Consider the following 24,995-nt stretch of genomic DNA (forward strand, 5'->3'; position numbering starts at 1 on the left):
CTTCAAGAGAACCATGTGACAGGAAATTATATCACAGAGAATGACCCCTGATGACCCCTTGCTGCTTTTATGGCAAGGTTAGTGACACCTCTTTAAAATATGAGATAATTTGATGTTTTTAGGGTATAGTATGGTGTGCTTTGGTTTACATGTCACACGGTATGACCTCAGGAAAATGTTGCTCATTCATCATAATTATAAAAACAAGCATTTACTTTAAAAACTCTGTTTGAAACATTCACACCAAGGTCATGAGCTTACATAGATGTCCAAGATGATGCGTGTCAAATCCGATTTTAAATTGAAATGTCAGGTTGTATAACTAGTTAGGCCCTGGTCACACTATAGCTCGCGATGGGTTTGCAATTACTGGCGATGAAAAATTGGTAGCATCGCCACCAATTGTGCGATGCTCTGCCGAATGTTCTCCAAGCTTCCCGGGTTGTTTTTTGGTGTGTCTTCACCTTGTGAATGGCCAAAAACATTGCAAAAAATTTCAATGCATGCACTGAAATTTGGTGACGATGTTTTCATCGGCAAACTAACCAGCGAATACTCACAGATGGGTATGGAAATACAGCCCCAATTCCAAAAAAATTGGGACAAAGTACAAATTGTAAATAAAAACGGAATGCAATGATGTGGACGTTTCAAAATTCCATATTTTATTCAGAATAGAACATAGATGACATATCAAATGTTTAAACTGAGGAAATGTATCATTTAAAGAGAAAAATTAGGTGATTTTAAATTTCATGACAACAACACATCTCAAAAAAGTTGGGACAAGGCCATGTTTACCACTGTCGCTACGTTCACACTGCAAGGCTTAATGCTCAATTCCGATTTTTTTTGTGAAATCCGATTTTTTTGTGAGGTCGTTCACATTAACAAATATATGCGACTTGTATGTGATCCTCAGTATGAACGAAAAGCGACCTAAAAGTGTTCCGCATGCGCATTGCAGGATACGAAGACGTCACACGCAGTGAGCATGGCCAGTGTTTACGGAAGGAACACCACCCGGTTGCGGTATGACCCATCCAATCTAGCTTGAATAGCTGTATCCCCCCAAATGGAAATCAGCTCCCTAACCTCTGCGTCCTTCCATTGAGAAGATTCAGAACCTTCACAGCCCGAAGCGTCCCTCGCATTGATGTCATGCGCAGGGGCGCAGATACGTTTTTGGAACTGGGGGGGACAAAGCTGCCAGCAAACCAACCCCAACCCCGATATGCCTGTCAAACTTGTTGTGGGTTACTATAGCAACCAAGCTCGAGCTCGCAACCTGTGCAGTCTGCGCAGCTCAACCAACCGAATATCAGTCTTTGTTTTATGTGAGTTGTTGCAACTATGTATACACTGCTGTGTACCTCAATAAACCGAAGAGTAATTAGTCTTTTGATTTTTCCGTGAGGTTTGCCTTATGCAAAGAAAGACAGCATAGACGTTTTTTCCTCCCTATAAGTGGGGGGGACCGAACGAGGTGAATTTAAATCTGGGTGGGACAAGTCCCACCCTCTATCTGCGCCCGTGATTATGCGCCATGTTGTTGTAACTTTTTTTGAGAGATCCGCCGCCTACTTCAGTGCAGAATTTTTTTTTTTTTTTTACAGATAGGACAGTGTAGAGAGACAGGAAATGAGCGGGAGAGAGAGACGGGGAGGGATCGGGAAATGACCTCGGGTTGGAATCGAACCCGGGTCCCCGGATTTATGGTATGGTGCCTTAGCCATCTGAGCCATGACACCCCCCCACTTCAGTGCAGAATAGTGACGTTTGTGGCTTGTTGATGACGTGTAAGTCGGATGAATGCGACCTGGCGGTTCAGACTGAAGTCGCATATGAAAAGACCGGATAGGAATCGGAATTAGGACCACATATCCAAACGGCCTGGGTCGGATTTGAAAAAATCGGATCTGTGTCGTTCATATTGTCAATAAAAGATCGGATACAGGTCACATATGGGCGAAAAGATCGGATTTGAGTCACTTCAGCCTGCAGTGTGAACGTAGCCTGTGAGACATCCCCTTTTCTCTTTACAACAGTCTGTAAACGTCTGGGGACTGAGGAGACAAGTTGCTCAAGTTTAGGGATAGGAAGGTTAACCCATTCTTGTCTAATGTAGGATTCTAGTTGCTCAACTGTCTTAGGTCTTTTTTGTCGTATCGTCCGTTTTATGATGCGCCAAATGTTTTCTATGGGTGAAAGATCTGGACTGCAGGCTGGCCAGTTCAGTACCCGGACCCTTCTTCTACGCAGCCATGATGCTGTAATTGATGCAGTATGTGGTTTGGCATTGTCATGTTGGAAAATGCAAGGTCTTCCCTGAAAGACACGTCGTCTGGATGGGAGCATATGTTGCTCTAGAACCTGGATATACAGTACCTTTCAGCATTGATGGTGTCTTTCCAGATGTGTAAGCTGCCCATGCCACATGCACTAATGCAACCCCATACCATCAGAGATGCAGGCTTCTGAACTGAGCGCTGATAACAACTTGGGTCGTCCTTCTCCTCTTTAGTCCGAATGACACGGCGTCCCTGATTTGCATAAAGAACTTCAAATTTTGATTCGTCTGACCACAGAACAGTTTTCCACTTTGCCACAGTCCATTTTAAATGAGCCTTGGCCCTGAGAAGACGTCTGTGCTTCTGGATCATGTTTAGATACGGCTTCTTCTTTGAACTATAGAGTTTTAGCTGGCAACGGCGGATGGCACGGTGAATTGTGTTCACAGATAATGTTCTCTGGAAATATTCCTGAGCCCATTTTGTGATTTCCAATACAGAAGCATGCCTGTATGTGATGCAGTGCCATCTAAGGGCCCGAATATCACGGGCACCCAGTATGGTTTTCCGGCCTTGACCCTTACACACAGAGATTCTTCCAGATTCTCTGAATCTTTTGATGATATTATGCACTGTAGATGATGATATGTTCAAACTCTTTGCAATTTTACACTGTCGAACTCCTTTCTGATATTGCTCCACTATTTGTCGGCGCAGAATTAGGGGGATTGGTGATCCTCTTCCCATCTTTACTTCCGAGAGCCGCTGCCACTCCAAGATGCTCTTTTTATACCCAGTCATGTTAATGACCTATTGCCAATTGACCTAATGAGTTGCAATTTGGTCCTCCAGCTGTTCCTTTTTTGTACCTTTAACTTTTCCAGCCTCTTATTGCCCCTGTCCCAACTTTTTTGAGATGTGTTGCTGTCATGAAATTTCAAATGAGCCAATATTTGGCATGAAATTCCAAAATGTCTCACTTTCGACATGTGATATGTTGTCTATGTTCTATTGTGAATACAATATCAGTTTTTAGATTTGTAAATTATTGCATTCCGTTTTTATTTACAATTTGTATTTTGTCCCAACTTTTTTGGAATCGGGGTTGTAGCTCAGGGAACCTTTGCCGAGCCTCTTGAGAAGTATTTGTCTCGAATCCATATCCCTGATATTCATGGCGGCCTCGGCAACACAGCAGCAAGGTATAGCCTAACCTTTGCCGAGACTTGAAAAGTGCATTTACATTCAGCAATCCTTTGCCAAGGTTCGTAATTGGTTGGGCAAAGGCTTCATGGATATTCAGCAAATGTTTGGCAATGGTTAGGTGATGCATTTGTGATCGTCACTGATTGGTTGGCGCTGATGTCATGCATTGTTGAAATCTATTGAGCAAGGCATCGTCAATCACTCTCCTGCCAGATGCCGATACGTACAAAACCCTCAAGCATGTCTCTAGAAAAAATGCCAGGTCTCCTCAAAAGAAAAGGGCCAAGTTTTCACCTGCTGTGTGACCACGACTTTTAGCTCACCTGTACAAAGTACACATCACCATGCATCACCACCAAAACACCTCATTTTCATCAATAACCCATCGCAAAGCATTGCGAGCTGTAGTGTGACACCATTTGACTCCTACTACAAGCCTTTCTGTTCCCAACCAATGGTAACACTTTACTTACTCTCAGTATTCATAAGGTATTATTAACACATTTATAAACGTTTATTAACTATTTAGAATGCATTATAGCATGTGACATAAATCTCTATAACTATTTATAAATAGACATGACTGCACTCACAAAGCATAATGATGCTGCAATATAAGCCCTAAGTAACTATCATTATGAAAGTGTGTAAGGAGTCATGTACAGTGGTGCTTGAAAGTTTGTGAACCCTTTAGAATTTTCTATATTTCTGCATAAATATGACCTAAAACATCATCAGATTTTCACATAAGTCCTAAAAGTAGATAAAGAGAACCCAGTTAAACAAATGAGACAAAAATATTATACTTGGTCATTTATTTATTGAGGAAAATGATCCAATATTACATATCTGTGAGTGGCAAAAGTATGTGAACCTCTAGGATTAGCAGTTAATTTGAAGGTGAAATTAGAGTCAGGTGTTTTCAATCAATGGGATAACAATCACGTGTGAGTGGGCACCCTGTTTTATTTAAAGAACAGGGATCTATCAAAGTCTGATCTTCACAGCACATGTTTGTGGAAGTGTATCATGGCACAAACAAAGGAGATTTCTGAGGACCTCAGAAAAAGCATTGTTGATGCTCATCAGGCTGGAAAAGGTTACAAAACCATCTCTAAAGAGTTTGGACTCCACCAACTCACAGTCAGACAGACTTTGTACAAATGGAGGAAATTCAAGACCATTGTTACCCTCCCCAGGAGTGTCCGACCAACAAAGATCACTCCAAGAGCAAGGCATGTAATAGTCAGCGAGGTCACAAAAGACCCCAAGGGGAACTTCTAAGCAACTGAAGGCCTCTCTCACATTGGCTAATGTTAATGTTCATGAGTCCACCATCAGGAGGACACTGAACAACAATGGTGTGCATGGCAGGGTTGCAAGGAGAAAGCCACTGCTCCCCAAAAAGAGCATTGCTGCTCATCTGCTGTTTGCTAAAAATGATGTGGACAAGCCAGAAGGCTATTGGAAAAATGTTTTGTGGACAGATGAGACCAACATAGAACTTTTTGCTTTAAATGAGAAGTGTTATGTTTGGAGAAAGGAAAACACTGCATTCCAGCGTAAGAACCTTGTCCCATCTGTGAAACATGGTGGTGGTAGTATCATGGTTTGGGCCTCTTTTGCTGCATCTGGACCAGGACGGCTTGCCATCATTGATGGAACAATGAATTCTGAATTATACCAGCGAATTCTAAAGGAAAATGTCAGGGCATCTGTATATGAACTGAATCTCAAGAGAAGGTGGGTCATGCATTAAGACAACGACCCTAAGCACACAAGTTGTTCTAACAAAGAATGGTTAAAGAAGAATAAAGTTAATGTTTTGGAATGGCCAAGTCAATTGAAATGTTGGCCTTAATCCAATCGAAATGTTGTGGAAGGACCTGAAGTGAGCACTTCATGTGAGGAAACCCACCAACATCCCAGAGTTGAAGCTGTTCTGTACGGTGGAATGGGCTAAAATTCCTCCAAGCTGGTGTGCAGGACTGATCAACAGTTACTGGAAACGTTTAGTTGCAGTTATTACTGCACAAGGGGGTCACACCAGATACTGAAAGCAAAGGTTCACATACTTTTGCCACTCACAGATATGTAATACTGAATCATTTTCCTCAATAAATAAATGACCAAGTATAATATTTTTGTCTTATTTGTTTAACTGGGTTCTCTTTATCTACTTTTAGGATGTGTGTGAAAATCTGATGACGTTTTAGATCATATTTATGCAGAAACATATAGAAAATTCTAAAGGTTTCACAAACTTTCAAGCACCACTGTATGGCTCCATGAAGAGCATTTGGTAAATAAATAGCATTTAACATAAGGCAAAAATGCCATCAGTGCCATTATCAAGAGGTAAAATAAGCTTTATTATGCATTCCAGTACTTTAAGTTGTGAGGGTTTATACCAGGGTTCCACAATTAGTTTTCCTCAAGGGCCAAATTATGTCAGGCATGCCAAACTAAGGGCCAAAACATTTAGGGCTAAACACTCACACCCACCAACACTGAAAAAAAAAAACTTCCTGGCACACGCAAAGTTTATATCTTTTTTTTTTCTCGTTTCCGGTTGAGAGTATGTCGTGCGCGTTCTGGCTGCCGCTTCTCACCAGAGCTTTTTATTTTATTTTATTTTTATTTTCTTTCTTTTTTCATTTTTTTATTTATTTATTTTTTATGTGTGTTTGTGTAGTTTGATGTTTGTTTGAGTGTTTTTGTCCGCCGGTTGTGGTGTAGCTCCAGACCCAGTTTTGGGCGTCGGTTCCCTCCAGGCCTTGGTTCGCCGTGGGTGATTCCTGTGCTCCCAGCTGTGGACTGCAGTGAGCCTGTTGCTCATTTTACATCGTGGTTGTCCAGCGCTCTGTGCTTTACTGCTTGGCGTGATGTTCCGAGCAATGTTGCTCGGTGGCGTCGCAGCGACTGTGCAGTCGGTTTGGGACACACCAGCGCTCTGCGTGGCGGAGCTTCTCTGCTCGCTTTGTGGATCCATGACGTGGTGTTCGAGCGATGTTGCTGACGGTGTCACGGCGGCGGTGCTGGAGACGTGGGACTCATTTTCGTGCGCCTTTTGGTGGGACTGTGGCTGCTACACCACGGGAATTACATCCTGACCCCTCCTTGGTGGACTTTTTACTTTTTATTTTATTTTTTTTATTATTATTATTAATTATTATTTTAATTTATTTATTTATTTATTTCCTTGTCTATAATTGTAAAGCGTCTTTGGGTTTCTTGAAAGGCGCTATATAAATTTAAATTATTATTATTATTATTATCTGACTCAAACTCTAATAGCAAAAAACAATGGCAAACAACAGCACTACAGAAAGTGGCACACAGCAGGAAAGGACTGAGTATCCTGAGGAGAGGATAACTTTGTCAACTTTTGTACAAAGGTCTGACATATATCTGCATACTAACAATTACTTTAATGCTGATTGTTAAACAGCGCAAACATCTGCAAAATATCCGAACAGCTTTCCGCATAGACAACTAACAGCAACACCTCTGTCAACACATTCACCTGTGAGCAAAGAATCAGACTGGTGGACATATTTACACACACACACACACACACACACACACACACACACACACACACACACACACACACACACAAGAAGACAAACAGAGAGGGATTTTCAGTTTGTCAATTAAAATATGAGGTGAAATATGACAGTAACCCACCAACACATTATCATTAGTTTGACATTTTAAAATATGTGCTTACCAAATAATATCAGGCAATAAATCCCAAATTGTATTTATAAATTTGGCAAATAATATAATTTGCTTTTATATGGACAGCTACAGTCTGCATGCAGATCAAGCATATCAGTTTAGCACTGGCATGATCTGGTTAAATAAAACAAAATCGATTAGTCCAGTCAGATTTGAATTTGACAGGTTTCCTGGTCAACTTCACACTTTTTCATGTGGGTCATGTTGTTCTTTTAAGGGTTTAAGACAGTTAATGATAATCTGTTACTTACTGGTCGTAACAGGTGGAGATGACAGGCAGCTTTAGCTAGCTAGTCGAGGGTCATAGAGAGCACACACGTCTTCTAACGTCTACACATGCTTTACGGCATAGGTCGGAGGTCAAGTGTATGGTGTGGGATGAAGTCAAAATAAAGTCGAGCAGCGCACACTTTATTTCATATTATGACAGACATGTGAATGTCAGTGGATCGACTCAGAACATATTTGTTTCTTGCAGGCTGGGGTTCAGGGACTTAGACAATAGCATCATAACCCTTTGAGTGCAGTCATTACTATGTATAAATGAATACTTAACTTTTTTTATTATAATTGTGTTTATTATAATGCTTTGGGCTTAATATCTTAAAATTCCGACAGCCTGCATTGCTTCATGCTCTTCCCTTCTTACCCTGACACACCCATCACTCAGGAAAAGGGTAAATCTGGACTCATCAGACCGCATGACCTTTTTCCATTGCTTCAGAGTCCAATCTTTATGCTCCCTAGCAAACTGAAGCCTTTTACTCTGATTAGTCTCACTAACAAGTGGTTTTCTTATGGCTACACAGCTGTTTAGTCCCAATCCTCTGAGTTCTCATCCCACTGTGAGTATGGAAATGCTCTTAATTTTATTATTAAACGTAGCCGTGAGCTCTATTGACAATTTTTTTTACATTTAGACTTCACCAAGTGTATGTGATCTCTGATCATGGTCAGTCAAGATTTTTTTTTCTGACGACATTTCTTCTGCAAAGTTGATGGTTCACCACCAACAACCAAAGTACAGTATAGTGAAAAAAGTGGCAAAATGCCGTAATTTAAACTTCTGAAATTTGTGAAATGATGATCCCGTACCTTTTCAAATGTCAAATTTACCGGTAATGGTAAATATATACCGTATATGAGAGAGATAAACTTATAGATATAAACTTATGTAACATATATAATAGATTGGGGAAGAAAAGCACTATAATGTGTTTATTTTTTAGTTACTCTGGTCTGCAATAATGATAGTAAATCTGGATATGAGATAGGCATAGGTTCAGCTAGCAAGCCGTGCAGCTGTTTTACACAGCCAATTCTCAGAAAACACGACTATAAATCCCCAAACACGGCCTATAAATTTTATACTAACCTGTGCTAAACAAAATTTTGTGAAATTTTGTTGTTTTCTGAAGAACTTTTGTGCATTTCTATGGACATTTTTGTTAGCGGTTTCCCAGGGCGTGCCTGACGCGCGTGCTTTCCACATATGGAAGTTAAATCGAAAAAAATCTAATTTATCGCCAAAAATGTAGCGTTCTTATTGGTCAAACTTCGAACCAAGGCTTGAATGGAAGCAAAATACTCCGAGTTTTGAAAGCTTCGCCGGCGAAGCTCGGCAGGTTTAGAATGAGTCGGTGATGTATTTAGATAAATACTGTAGCTTTGCAAGTTTTTTATCATACAAGCATGATAAACATATTGACAGAAACTTTATACTTTACACTTTCCTATGTGCCCACTGCCAAATAGATGTATAGTTTTGAAATGACCTAAACTAGATGAAACATAAAACTTGTCACCTTCCTCAGTCACACTGGACTCGGTGTGCTGAAAGCCCACTTCCGCATTCAAAAAAGACTGTTCCCATGGTAATGGTATGATACAGTGGTGCTTGAAAGTTTGTGAACCCTTTAGAATTTTCTATATTTCTGCATAAATATGACCTAAAACATCATCAGATTTTCACACAGGTCCTAAAAGTAGATAAAGAGAACCCAGTTAAACAAATGAGACAAAAATATTATACTTGGTCATTTATTTATTGATGAAAATGACCCAATATTACATATCTGTGAGTGGCAAAAGTATGTGAACCTTTGCTTTCAGTATCTGGTGTGACCCCCTTGTGCAGCAATAACTGCAACTAAACATTTCCAATAACTGTTGATCAGTCCTGCACACCAGCTTGGAGGAATTTTAGTCCATTCCGCCGTACAGAACAGCTTCAACTCTGGGATGTTGGTGGGTTTCCTCACATGAATTTTAGTCCATTCCGCCGTACAGAACAGCTTCAACTCTGGGATGCTGGTGGGTTTCCTCACATGAAGTGCTCGCTTCAGGTCCTTCCACAACATTTCGATTGGATTAAGGTCAGGACTTTGACTTGGCCATTCAAAAACATAAACGTTATTCTTCTTTAACCATTCTTTGGTAGAATGACTTGTGTGCTTAGGGTCGTTGTCTTGCTGCATGACCCACCTTCTCTTGAGATTCAGTTCATGGACAGATGTCCTGACATTTTCCTTTAGAATTCACTGGTATAATTCAGAATTCATTGTTCCATCGATAATGGCAAGCCATTCTGTCCCAAATACAGCAAAACAGGCCCAAACCATGATACTACCACCACCATGTTTCAGAGATGGGAAAAGGTTCTTATGCTGGAATGCAGTGTTGTCCTTTCTCCAAACATAACACTTCTCATTTAAACCAAAACGTTCCATGTTGGTCTCATCATACACAAAACATTTTTCCAATAGCCTTCTGACTTGTCCACATGATCTTTAGCAAACGGCAGATGAGCAGCAATGTTCTTTTTGGAGAGCAGTGGCTTTCTCCTTGCAACCCTGCCATGCACACCATTGTTGTTCAGTGTTCTCCTGATGGTGGACTCATGAACATTAACATTAGCCAATGTGAGAGAGGCGTTCAGTTGCTTAGAAGTTACCCTGGGGTCCTTTGTGACCTCGCTGACTATTACATGCCTTGCTCTTGGAGTGATCTTTGTTGGTCGACCACTCCTGGGGAGGGTAACAATGGTCTTGAATTTCCTCCATTTGTACACAGTCTGTCTGACTGTGAGTTGGTGGAGTCCAAACTCTTTAGAGATGGTTTTGTAACCTTTTCTAGCCTGATGAGCATCAACAACACTTTTTCTGAGGTCCTCAGAAATCTCCTTTGTTCTTCCCATGGTACACTTCCACAAATGTGTGTTGTGAAGATCAGACTTTGATAGAGCCCTGTTCTTTAAATAAAACAGGGTGCCCACTCACACCTGATTGTCATCCCATTGATTGAAAACACCTGACTCTAATTTCACCTTCAAATTAACTGCTCATCCTCGAGGTTCACATACTTTTGCAACTCACAGATATGTAATATTGGATCATTTTCCTCAATAAATAAATGACCAAGTATAATATTTTTGTCTCATTTGTTTAACTGGATTCTCTTTATCGACTTTTAGGACTTGTGTGAAAATCTGATGATGTTTTAGGTCATATTTATGCAGAAATACAGAAAATTCTAAAGGGTTCACAAACTTTCAAGCACCAGTGTAATCACTTTCACTGTTTTGGTTTTGATTGGATTCTCTTTCGCCGAGATTTACATCCTGTTAAATAGTACTTTCATAAACTACCATCATTATTGAATTTTTTGCATTGTTTCTTTTGATTTGTAACTTAATTTCACTTATTTTTTACTCCTGTTTATTGCACTTTTTAACAGAATCAAAATGATTCCTAACATTTTGTGGTGTAACATTTGCATGATATATATATATCATAAAATCAAAACTTGTTAAAGGTATCTATTACTCTCAGTTGTATATACAGTATTTCATAATATTAATCTTCAGAGTCGGCTGAATCTCATTTGTTATCTTTGTTGTTTATAGTAAAGATGTATTCTGTGTAACAGGACTTGATTGCAGCAATTTGTTGTTTTTCTTTTTGTCTTAAGTGCACGAGAAATTATAATTTAAGGTTTCTGCGTTTATTGCAGGAATTTGGAGAAGATTTTAATGATAATTACAGTGATTTGTAAAGTTCTGGTTAATGAATAAGAAACTAAATTTAAACTTTGTTATAACATTTTATTAAGTTAGTAAATAAAATTTGTGTTAAATGCCTAATAAAATTTAATTCACATTTAAAATTAATGCTTTCTTTCATTTCTTTTTAAGGCTCAACTGAAGCTCCAGAAGTCACTAGATTGCACCAAAATGATGAAATTTTCCTTTTTTATCTTAGGTATGTGACCATAGTTACCAAGGGTCCTTTGGAGTCTCCAAATGGTCTATTCTGGAAAATGCCTGGACATAGCCTTCGATAAACAATGTAAAATATTTATGTTCTGATTTGAACTTGGAATAGGTAAGGCTTCCTGCTGTGGCCCCATTGTGTTTTCTGATTAATAAGACCCAGCTATAGTCATCTGCAGGCATCAGTTTACAAAAAAAAAATTATATATATATATATATATATATATATATATATATATATATATATATATACAGTGGGGCAAAAAAGTATTTAGTCAGCCACCAACTGTGCAAGTTCTCCCACTTAAAAAGATGAAAAGGCCTGTAATTTTCATCATAGGTACACTTCAACTATGAGAGACAGAATGGGGGGAAAGAATCCAGGAAATCACATTGTAGGATTTTTAATGAATTAATTGGTAAATTCCTCAGTAAAATAAGTATTTGGTCACCTACAAACAAGCAAGATTTCTGGCTCTCACAGACCTGTAACAACTTCTTTAAGAGGCTCCTCTGTCCTCCACTCATTACCTGTATTAATGGCACCTGTTTGAACTCGTTATCAGTACAAAAGACACCTGTCCACAACCTCAAACAGTCACACTCCAAACTCCACTATGGCCAAGACCAAAGAGCTGTCAAAGGACACCACAAACAAAATTGTAGACCTGCACCAGGCTGGGAAGACTGAATCTGCAATAGGTAAGCAGCTTGGTGTGAAGTAATCAACTGTGGGAGCAATTATTAGAAAATGGAAGACATACAAGACCACTGATAATCTCCCTCGATCTGGGGCTCCACGAAAGATCTCACCCCGTGGGGTCAAAATGATCACAAAAACAGTGAGCAAAAATCCCAGAACCACACGAGGGGACCTAGTGAATGACCTGCAGAGAGCTGGGACCAAAGTAACAAAGGCTACCGTCAGTAACACACTACGCCGCCAGGGACTCAAATCCTGCAGTGCCAGACGTGTCCCCCTGCTTAAGCCAGTACATGTCCAGGCCCATTTGAAGTTTGCTAGAGAGTATTTGGATGATCCAGAAAAGGACTGGGAGAATGTCATATGGTCAGATGAAACCAAAATAGAACTTTTTGGTAAAAACTCAACTTGTCGTGTTTGGAGGAGAAAGAATGCTGAGTTGCATCCAAAGAACACCATACCTACTGTGAAGCATGGGGGTGGAAACATCATGCTTTGGGGCTGTTTTCCACCATAATTTGCAAATAAATTCTTTAAAAATCAGACAATGTGATTTTCTGGATTTTTTTTTCTCATTTTGTCTCTCATAGTTGAGGTATACCTATGATGAAAATTACAGGCCTCTCTCATCTTTTTAAGTGGGACAACTTGCACAATTGGTGACTGACTAAATACTTTTTTGCCCCACTGTATATATAATCTTATCTCATTATCTCTAGCCGCTTTATCCTGTTCTACAGGGTCGCAGGCAAGCTGGAGCCTATCCCAGCTGACTACAGGCGAAAGGCGGGGTACACCCTGGACAAGTCGCCAGGTCATCACAGGGCATATATATATATATATATATATATATATATATATATACACAGTATATATGGTGAAATACCGTGACCGAGGTCTTGAAAGTACTGACCGAGGCCCTCTGGGCCGAGGTCAATATTCAAGGCCAAGGTCATGATCTTTCACCATACAGACCGACCTTAAGCTGGCAAATAATATATTTATTTTTTTCTTTACCAAATTCTAACAGAAAACGAGAGCGCCTGAAAGGGAAAACCAAGCCGAGCCGCCATTTTGAATCCTCATTCACGGCTGTAATGCAATTGGCTTCCCCCTCGGTATACAAGTGCACTTCCATGGCGGGAAAAAAAACTACATTTTGCCGCCTATGTAGTCCCCTATTTATACAAAATTGAGTTATTCAGGATTCAGACATGTTTTTGCTTGGCGTTAGCAAGTTAGAGGTTTTTAGCTTTCTCCCAAAATGTTCTCTTTTATTTCTTCTTCCTCAGGGTAGTCAAACTCGCTTTCGCTGTGAACACTGTCGTTATCACTATCCATGCTGTAAAATTAATGCTATTTTGAATCCTCATTCACGATTGTAATGCAAATGGCTTCCTCCTCGGTATACAAGTGCACTTCCATGGCAGGAAAAAAAACTACATTTTGCCGCCTATGTAGTCCTCTATTTATACAAATAGGAGTCATTCAGGATTCAGCCATGTTTTTGCTCGGCGTTAGCAACAGTTAGAGGTTTTTAGCTTTCTCCTGAAATGTTTTTTTTTAATTTCTTCTTCCTCAGGGTAGTAAAACTCGCTTTCGCTGTGAAGACTGTCGTTATCGCTATCCATGCTGTAAAATTAATGCTATTTTCCTGGGAAATGCTGGCAAAAATGTATAAGATTTTTGATAATCTTATAAATAAATCTCATATTAAAAAAAGATAAATGTTGACAAAAAAATTATACTATGTTGTTGTGAACAAGCGAGTCGCCAGAGGTCCATAACCAGGGTCTGTAACTGGGGTCTGTATCGTAGGATATGGACCCGCTCGCCAGCCAATCAGAGCGCAGGATTTGATGGAAACCGCACCGCGAAAAAAATAAATATATATATATATATATATTGTGATGTCTGCGACATAACTCGTAGTTCTATGAAGTTGAATACTGTTTAAGAATGTCATGGTGCTGACTTGTGCTTTTATTTTGAAAATCCTTGGTAGAGCACATTTTAAGCTTTCACTTCCTGTTGGTTAAAACCAGAAAATGTTTTGTGGTGCAGAAGAGGCTACACACCTGCTATGCGTGAATGTAGTTCCACCCTCATTTAAGGACTGATAAATCAATGTCGTAAGTTGATCTATTTCATTGTTTGTGTTGAAGTTTATGTATTAAGTAATTTAAAAACAAGCTGTTAAAAGTTGAAGGTTAAAAGAGGGAATTTGTGGCTTTCTACTGAATAATTCATGTGTGTAGTAGCGACAGCAGCATGACGCTCTGTAAAAGAGAAGACGACGTAAGATTCAGCGTATCTCTTTTTCTCTTTCTGTATTTGTTATGCAGTTTTCACTCCATGTCATTGTGAAGGAGTCATCAGTAAACGTCCCTCGGACCACTACGAATGACTCATTGTCTCTTTGAGTGGAGTTTAGCTTAGTGTTTAGTTAACGGTTGCTACACCCTTACGAGAACACTAAAGTAAAAAGACAGAAGAGATCAGTAAAATACCAGAATGCCTTCTGAAAGTGTAAAATCGTCATCCTCGAGTGCATGATCAACAGCCTCTTCATCTAATACAGCAGGATGCGCATGGGCAAAGGCTGAGGCAGCAAAGATAAGAGCAGCATATGCATCACAGCAGCTCAAGCTAAAGCTAGAATTAGCTTCTAAGGACTTAGAGACAAGCACAAGAGATGCCCAAGCACCCTTTGAAAAAACAAGAATCGATGCAGAACTTGAAGCATGAAAACTACAATGTGAAGCTGAGGCCACAGCCACAGAAGCACAAGCACTGGAAATGGCAGAGGAGCTGCAAGCAGTAGATGAAGCTGTAGTGACAAAATCTGTATACAGTCAAATTGAACGAACCAGTGAATATGTGAGCTCACAGAATGCTTTAAAACAATATTAATTCTCCATACTCCCCTGTTGCTGGACCATTACGCATGGAACCGGATGAGAGTTTAGTGCAGCAGCACCCCCTAGTGGCAGATTATGCACAACCACCTCCTACTGATTATAAAACAGTGCATAAAACAGATGATGTATACTTAACTCCAACAACAGCGAGCCACGTTAAAACAGAAATCGAGCGGCCAAACTTCAGCCCTAAAGGAAATATTCACCTGTCCAAACCTAACAGTATGAATGTGTATGCTCAGCCCTATATCCCAGTGCAAGCTCCTTCATCCAGCTCAAACCCCGCCATTGAGCCCCTAGCACAATACCTCGCCAAAAGAGATCTCGCAACTTCAGGCCTGTACCAATTTGATGACAAACCCGAAAATTACCGTGCATGGCATGCATCATTCACCAGTATCATCAGTGATGTTAACCTGAGCGCAGCCCAACAACTCGACCTCATGACAAAATGGCTAGGCAAATAGTCAAGTGAATACGTGAAACAAATACGTTCAGTGTACATCAGCAATCCCACTACAGCACTACAAAAGGCATGAACGTCTCCATGAGTGTTATGCAGCTCCAGAAATCATGGAGAAGTCACTGTTTCAGTGGCTCGAGAATTTCCCAAGGCTCACAAGCAAAGATCACATCAAGCTCCATGAACTTGGAGATACTTGGTGCTAAGGAAGACGGCTACCTCATAGGTCTGTTATGTTTGGACACCTCGCGGGGAATCTCAGTAATATCAGAAAAAATTGCCTTTTGGACTTCAAGAGAAGTGGCTATCGGCTGGATTGAGATACAAGGAGGAAAACAATGGCCGTTTCCCTCCCTTCGAGTATTTCTGCAGGTTCGTGTGCTACAAAGCGAAAAAACGTAATGATCCCAGCTTCATGCACCAAGGGAGCACCACAACCCCTATGAAATCAGACAGATTCACCTCAAAGAAATTCAACAGACCCATCTCAGTTCACAAAACTGATGTTTCTTCAGGCAGGACCAACAGGCAAATCAAGGACGATCCTTCAAAGACCTGCCCAGTGCACAACAAACCACACTCACTCAGTGACTGTAGAGCATTCAGAAACAAACCTATCCATGAAAGAAAAGCCTTCTTCAGAAATGAAGGAATATGTTTCAGATGTTGTGCATCCAACTTGCGCCTTGCTAAAGATTGCAAGTTATCAGTTAAATGCTTGGAATGTGACAGCACTAACCACGTCTCGGTTATGCATCCTGGCTCACAACCTCCAGCTTCAAAGGCTCCTTCGCACCCACAAGACGACGGTGGGGAGGGAGAAGTTAATGTTGACACACCAGTCATTACCTCAAGCTGCACCGAGGTTTGCGGCACAAGCCAATGGGGTCGCTCTTGGGCAAAGATCTGTCTAGCCAAGGTCTACCCAAAGGAAGCTAGGGGCAAGGCGGTCAATGTCTACATAATCATGGACGACCAGAGCAACCGCTCACTAGCCAAACCAGAGTTCTTCAACCTATTCGGGGTAGAAAATGAATCAGTCCCATATCAGCTAAGAACCTGCTCTGGTTTAGTAGATACATCAGGTAGACGTGCAGAAGGATTCCAAATTGAATCTCTGGATAGCAAAACAGTTATTTCCCTCCCACCACTCATAGAGTGTAGTGAGATCTTGAACAATCGTTTGGAAATCCCAACGCCAAATGCTGTACTGCACCAACCACATCTCCAGCATATTGCTGAGCACCTCCCAGAGCTAGATCCAAATGCAGAAATCCTGTTGCTTCTTGGAAGACATGTTTTGAGAGTGCATAAGGTTCGACAGCAGATTAACAGGCCACACGATGCACCATTCGCTCAACATCTAGATCTCGGCTGGGTCGTAGTGGGGGATGTGTGTCTGGGAAATGTCCATAAACCTACTGTCAGCAACTTCAAGACCAGCGTGTTGGAGGATGGTTGTCACTCGATATTTCAACCATGCAGAAACTACATGCATATCAAGGGAAAATAAGAAGGTTTCAACAGGACTACAGATAAGACATTGGGACAGACAGTGTTTAACAGAACAGCGCAGGACAACAGACTTTCTCCATCCATCGAAGACACCGTCTTCATGAACAGAATGGATGGTGACGTCTACAGAAATAATGACAATAGTTGGGTCGCCCCTTTACCATTTAAAGAACCACGCCAGCCTCTTCTCAACAACAGAGAGCAGGCGATCAATAGGTTCAAATCCCTGCAAAGATCACTGAAAAGAAGACCAGAAATGCAAGAATAGTACGTTGCATTCATGGACAAGATCTTCCAAAATGGACATGCCGAGGTGGCACCACCGCTGAAGGACAACAAAGAATGCTGGTATCTCCCCACCTTCGGAGTATATCACCCACAAAAGCCCAACCAAATCAGGGTTATCTTCGACTCCAGCGCTCAGTACCATGGTGTCTCCCTCAACAATGTGTTGCTGACCGGCCTGGATATGAACAATACCCTTATTGGAGTTCTTTTGCGGTTCCGGAAGGAAAAAGTAGTGGTGTTAGCAGACATCCAACAGATGTTTCATTGTTTCGTAGTGCGGGAGGACCACCGCAACTTCCTCCGCTTTTTGTGGTACAAGGACAATGATACCACAAAAGAAGTAATCGAGTATCAGATGAAGGTTCATGTCTTTGGCAATAGCCCCTCACCTGCTGTCTCCATATATGGGTTGAGAAGAGCCATCAGAGAAGGAGCAGAGCGGTACGGAGCAGATACTGTTAAATTCGTGGAAAAGCATTTCTACACTGACGATGGGCTGATCTCCATACCAACCGATTACGAAGCCATCGACTTGTTGAAAAGGACACAGGCCTCCCTTGGAGAATCCAACCTACGCCTTAACAAGTTTGCCTCAAACAGTCAATCAGTTTTGAGGGCCTTTTCCCCAGAAGACTGTGGAATGATTGTTAAGGACTTAGATATCGCTGGAGAGACACCAGTCACACAGTGCAGCCTGGGTCTTCTCTACGGACACCTTCACCTTTGTTGCATCTACAGAATCCAAGCCATTCACTCGCCGTGGGGTTCTGTCCACAATAAACAGCATCTTCGATCCCTTGGGTCTATTGGCACCCGTAACCATCCAGGGAAGGACACTGCTGTGGGAGCTCACCTTTGTGCTCTTAGACTGGGATGCTCCCCTTCCAGAAGAGAAGCTGGACAAATGGGACACTTGGCGAAGATCCCTCCAAGACCTCAGGAAACTGCATGTACAACGTACGTACTCAAACAAGTCATTTTCCAAGGCAGAATGCACTGAGCTATGCAAATTTTCAGATGCTTCTACAAAGGCAATCAGGGCCGTGGCTTACCTCAAGACAGTGCAAAAGGATGGACAAATTGAGGTCGGTTTCATCATGGGTAAGGCTAAGTTGGCTCCCCAGTCTGAACCCATAATCCCACGACTAGAACTGTGTAGAGCTGTCTTAGCTGTCCAGATGGCAGATCTCATCCAAGTTGAACTAGACATCAAACTCGATGCTGTGAACTTTTATACCGACAGGAAGGTAGTTCTGGGCTATATCCATAATACAACCAAGAGATTTTATGTCTACATCCATAACAGGGTGCAGCGTATACACCAGTCCTCAAAACCCAAGCAGTAGCACTTCGTCCATTCAGAGGACAACCTCACTGATCATGCATCTAGGTCTCTACCTGCATCTCGCCTAGCAACCACCACTTAGTTTTCTGGACCACCCTTTCTGAGATCGCCACCTGTGAAGGAGGTACAAACAGCCAAAGGTTTTGAACTCATAAAACTGGAAAGTGACATTGAAATCAGGCCGGAAGTAAAGACTTCAGGTGAGTAAAACTCACCTAAACGAGGCAATGCTCACACCACACCACTTTGAAAGCTTCTCAAGTCTACGTTCACTTCTCAGAGGCATCACCTTCCTCATTCGCATCGCCAAATCATTCAAAGGGAATGTCAACAAGTGCAAAGGGTGGCATTGATGTAAACATCCCCGCACACCAGAGGAACTGGACCAAGCCATGTATGTTGTTCTCAAAGCTACACAAAGGTCCGCCTTTCAGAAGGAACTTGCCACTCTTAAAGAAGGAAAACCAGTTCACAAAAATAGCTGTCTCCGAAAGCTCAGTCCTATCCTTAAGGGTGACTTGATCAGTGTAGGAGGTTGGCTATGACATTCTGACCTGCAGACTGATGAAAAGCAACCCATAATCTTGCCTAGAGACAGCCATGTATCTCTTCTACTGACATGCCACCATCATGAGCAAACAAGGCACCAGGGTCATCACATCACTGAAGGAGCTGTAAGGACAGCAGGGCTGTGGATCTTAGGTGGCAAGATACTCATCAACTCAGTGATCCACAACTGTGTTACATGCAAGAAGCTCAGAGGGAAGTTTGTGGAGCAACATATGGCAGACTTACCACCAGAACGCCTACAGGCATGCCCACCTTTTAGATATGTAGGGCTTGATGTTTTTGGTCCTTGGTTAGTTGCAGTGAGATGGACTTGAGAAGGAGAAGCAGAAAGCAAAAGATGGGCCATCATGTTTAGTTGCATGAGTTCCAGAGTGGTCCATATTGAACACTTAGCGTCTACACATCGAGTTGCATAAATGCACTTAGGCGCTTTTTTGCTATCAGAGGCCCAGCCAAGCAGCTCAGATCAGACTGCGGCACTAATTTCATCAGCGCAAGCAAAGAACTTGGGATGAACAAAGACCATCTGGATCCAAATATCCAGAGGTACCTCAGCGAACAAGGATGCATTTGAGAGTTCAACCCACCCCACGCTTCACACATGGGGGGATGCTGGGAAAGGATGATCGGAACAGCATAAAGGATCTTGGATTCTATGCTACTGCAACTTGACACTCGCCTAACACACGAAGTGCTAGCAACATTAATGGCAGAGGTCACTGCCATTATGAATGCACGCCCTTTTGTACCAGTATCCATAAACCCAGACAACCCCCAGATACTCTCTCCATCAGTGCTCCTCACTCAGAAGACCGGCATCCCCCCACCCCCTGGCAGCTTCACAGAGAAGGATCTCTACACAAAGCAGTGGCGACAAGTCCAAGCTCTTGCTAACAGGTTTTAGTCACGCTGGTGACAAGAGTATCTACCCCATCTACAGCACAGACAGAGGTGGACAACACCTCATTGAAACCTACAAGTTGGAGATATTGTCTTACTGAGAGACAAGCAAGCCGAGCGCAACTCTTGGCCCATGGGCAGGATTACTGCCACATTCCCTGGGAAAGATGGACATGTCAGAAAGGTTCAGGTCAAGACTATGGAGCAAGGCATTGTAAAGATGTTCGTTAGACCTACTGCAGAAGTCGTTTTGCTTCTCTCAGAAGACAAGCATAAGAACTGATCGAGTTCCTCAAAACTTGGAAAACTTAAAACCACGTTTTAAGCTTTCACTTCCTGTTGGTTAAAACCGGAAAATGTTTGTGGTGCAGAAGAGGCTACACACTTGCTATGCGTGAATGTAGTTCCACCCTCATTTAAGGACTGATAAATCAGTGTCGCAAGTTGATCTATTTCATTGTTTGTGTTGAAATTTATGTATTAAGTAATATTTGATTTAAAAACAAGCTGTGAAAAGTTGAAGGTTAAAAAAGGGAATTTGTGGCTTTCTATTGAATAATTCATCTGTGTGTAGTAGCGACAGCAGCATGACGCTCTGTTTGTAAAAGAGAAGACGATGTAAGATTCAGCACATCTCTTTTTCTCTTTCTGTATTTCTTATGCAGTTTTCATTCCATGTCATTGTAAAGGAGTCATCAGTAAACATCCCTCGGACCACTACGTACGACTCATTTTCTCTTTGAGTGGAGTTTAGCTTCGTGTTTAGTTAACGGTTGCTACACCATTAAACCTTCTTCAGTGTGTTCATATGTCTCTTCCTCAATACCAGTAGCACTTACAGTGATTCTGACTGTTGGGGGGGAAAAAACTTCAGTATTACCTTTCAGCGAAGCCGTAAACCATGCTTGATTTTCAGTGTCAATTTCTTCAACAAACAATGGCTTTTGACTGTATAAGCAACATGGTCAGGTGGTGTAACTGGTTTGTGTCAATTGGAATAACTAGTATTTTCATACAAACATGATAATGTACCAGAAAATTAATGTAGAATAAAATGTAATAATCTATTCCAGTGCTATAGCATGATTTTAACCATTTTTACATAATTTGTCAAAGATTATTTCAAACACAGTTTTCAGCATATGTCCAGCTTAACAGTGCAAAATGCATTAAAATTTAAATTTTGACATGATCCTCCATCCATTACCGCTTATCCTGTGCAGGTTCGCAGGCAAGCTGAAGACTATCCCAGCTGACTATGGGCAAGAGGTGGGGTACACCCTGGACAAGTCACCAGATCATGACACATAGAGACAAACAAACCATTCACACTCACGGTCAATTTAGAGCCACCAATTAACCTAACCTGCAAGTCTTTGGGGGGAACTGGAGCACCTGGAGGAAACCCACGCAGACATGGGGAGAACATGCAAACTCCATACAGAAAGGCCCCCGTCGGCCACTGGGCTCAAACCCAGAACCTTCTTGCTGTGAGGCAACATGCTAACCACTAAACCACCATGCCGTCCCAACATGATCCTAATCTATTTTAATGAGATAGTTTAATGAAGTAATTTATTTTATGAATACACTTACATACACTTTAGGGGAATAAAATATTTACTATTTCACATTCCTTTGTGGTTACACCACTTGACATTTTCAGGCGCATTCATTCTTATCTTTTATTTTAAAAAAATGATACAAATGTAATTTCAAATGCTATGAAACCAGTATACATACAAAATGTACATTTTCACAAGCCTCATGCATGAAACAAGTTTTTAAAATATTTTTGTATTGCTCATGTTGCCAACCCTTATTTGTCACTGATCGTTTTGTGTAAACTTAATATTTTCTCTTAAATCTGACTGACCAAATATTCCTTTTTTTTGCGCACCGTTAGGGAAATATATTGAATTCGTAACACTTCATAAGATGAAGCAATGACGATCCTACTCAAGCTGGAGGTAGTCACTAGGTTCTGACTGATAAACTGATGTGCTGATATTTTTTTTGCTGATATGACCTAATTGCTGATAAATCGGGATCAGCATTTATAAAAACTGATAAATGACAATTCAAAAAGAAACGGAGAGAAGGAAGATGAATTCTTTAACCATGTTATATTGTTATAATGAATAGTTTCTCCACCAGAGGGGACACACAACTCCACTTTTGGCCACACTTATTTGGAATGCCACAAATCACAACAATCAGCTGACCCAAGCAGAGTCGAGGACAGTAGCAACCGACATGTCAAACAGATAAATTTGTTCAGCTATTCTGAAAAAAGTCTGTTTCAGTTGTACACATAATAGCATATGTGCAAATCATATTATTTAGTTTGAACTGAAGTTAAAACTAAAATTTTTGTAAAGTTCCTATTTAAATAAACAAATAAAGTATCCTAAAGTTTAAGTTCATAATTATAGTAACGTTGCATATGCTCTATTTGAGTGATGAAGGTGGATATAAGTTGAAAACACATAACTAATAAATGTGCATGTTTCATATATATAATTTTTTTTTCAAAATCTTTTTTTTCCATGTATATTTTGGCCTGCTTGACTAATTGTTTACCATTCACAATATTTTAATATATTTGTATTTGAATAAAGGCAAGTTTCTCTTTTTTCAAGTGGTGGGTATCGGCTGATAATTAACAATTATTTATTAATTAACTGATAATTGTTTTAGTATAAATACACAGGTGATTATTTAAAAAAATACAAATTGTATTAAAAAATCATTCATTTCAAACTTGAAAAGTGGTATGCAGATGTAATAAAGGTGCGGCACAGTCTTGTGTCAGTATGCTGAGTCACATAAAATACTTTGTATTGAAATAGAAAAATAAATCACAATTCCACCTTATGCTTGATTAGTTTTAGACCAAACTTCGTAGCATGTTTAGTGCTTTTAGGAACAGCATTTTCTCTCATCATTTGTAATTCTTCCTTACTTACGGTGACAAAGCGATTGGCCGCCATTTTGCCGAGTCGCTCAAGGTGGTTATCAAGAAATACTCTGAATTTTTCGACCAAACAGTGCACGTGATTTCCTATAATCACCTCCGTATTTATACTAATATTGGTTATCAGAAATCACAGAGCTTTTTTTTTTATTGTTATTGGTGCCAAAAATACTTTATCGGTCAGGCCCTAGTAGCCACATTATGTCATCTTTTTAATGGCTTTTACCCCACCCGAAATGGTCATTGAATAGGATCTAACCTGGCCAGCTCAATGAAATACATCTGGTTATGCCCATGCTCTTCTGATATATTTACATTTTTTTCCTTGCCTTCTCTGGATTCAGTAGTCTGCCAGATTTTGTAGATGATTTCTTATTTTCTCAGTGGGTCTGTCATGAAAATATATGCCTCTTTTCTGGGATACAAATCTTGCATTCAGCTATGAATTAATTAAATAATGAATTAATATAGGACTCATGAGTTTCCAGCATATGAAAATTTCCATTACATGAATTTACCAGAAAGCATCATGATATTGTAAACGTAAACAGACACTGTATGAGCAACCTATTGTCCTATAGGCAGTAACAGGCACTTTAATCAGCCGCAGGGTCGCGCGCTCTTATTTATGCGGCTTCTTCTGTTACCGTAATGTCAAGAATATACGGGAATGAAAATGACACAAAATAGTGTTTAATCCTAAGTGTGTGGTGTGTGTTTGAGGTTTCAGTCTGTGTGTGTGTGTGTTGTTCCTGTTGCTTGCAGGGGTTTTTTTCAGAGCAGTAACATGAATAATTAACACTTTTTCCATGTTCTGTCGTCTCTTCATTCATGAGACATGCTACAAGCATATTTAAGAGTATTTAAGCACAATAAAACACTGTTTTAATCCATATACAAGTTATACATTCCTTTTATAAAAGCCTATATGAATGCTATATGAAGTCCAGTAGCCTATTTACTATGCTATAATACAAAACAAACAGCTAAAAAACTACAGCAGTATAGCAGTGCTCTTGAATATTAAACTAACGCATATAGATAAAATAAAAACAGTCCCGCTTTGAAGATAAAAAAAGACAGTTTTGCTGCAGTGACATATTAGCATTAATATTTGAATGCTGAGAAATGAGACACTTTTTTCTCAGTATCTATTATTATTATTATTATTATTATCATTTTAAATGTAATGTTAGGACTGTCATCCTCTCACCGTTGGGTTAAGTTCAACAGTTTGGTGGCCGCCGTGTCTGCGCCGCTCATGGCCCCCATGCGACAGTGAGGATTTTCTCCGCCAGTCTTTCACCCACTCTCCCTTTTCCCTTCTTCCTTCACCGAAGAGAGCAGGTGACCATGTTCTCACTCTCTCTCTGTTGCGCTCTGCACTCAGTCCCGCATTGTTTTCAGTACGTGTGGTGTGTGTGGCTGTGTGTCTCCTGTGTGCGCAGTCGTGATGGAGAGCTTCATATGGAGAGGAGAAAGCGCGGCAAAACAAACGAGGCTCAAGCGCAATGGATTCCTGCCGTTTCTCTTTTGCTGGCACGCGCACGTTTGGATTGCAGGTGGTGGGCTTGCTGACTGCAGACACTCTCTCTCTGTATGTGTGTGTGTGCCACTATATTAGTGACACACACACACATACACACACACACACACACACACACAGAGAAGGGGCGTTGGTGTCACTCTGCACTGACACACTCTACCAAAGTGACTGTGGTAACCCAAACAGAAACATAATGTCCCATATGTCCTCAAATACATTGAACTGCAATGCCATTTTTGATCAACATATAGAATTC

The 24,995-nt window shown here is 40.7% G+C and overlaps 1 protein-coding gene across 5 annotated transcripts in view; it reads right to left on the reverse strand.

The window, feature by feature from the left end:
* The window catches only part of garnl3 (GTPase activating Rap/RanGAP domain like 3), a 323,893-nt gene that overhangs the window by 194,650 nt on the left and 104,248 nt on the right, over positions 1-24,995 (reverse strand). For 2 of the 5 annotated variants that reach the window (XM_060913214.1, XM_060913212.1), the window contains exon 1: positions 24,407-24,770. The exons of the other annotated variants lie outside the window; for them this stretch is intronic. In XM_060913214.1, coding sequence (XP_060769197.1) covers positions 24,407-24,465 — 59 coding nt within the window. In that variant the 5' untranslated portion in view covers positions 24,466-24,770. Of the gene's footprint in view, positions 1-24,406; positions 24,771-24,995 lie in introns of those variants that run through there. 5 annotated transcript variants of the gene reach the window in all.

This window comes from Neoarius graeffei, chromosome 28, assembly GCF_027579695.1.
Source record: "Neoarius graeffei isolate fNeoGra1 chromosome 28, fNeoGra1.pri, whole genome shotgun sequence".
Classification (NCBI taxonomy): Eukaryota; Metazoa; Chordata; class Actinopteri; order Siluriformes; family Ariidae; genus Neoarius; species Neoarius graeffei.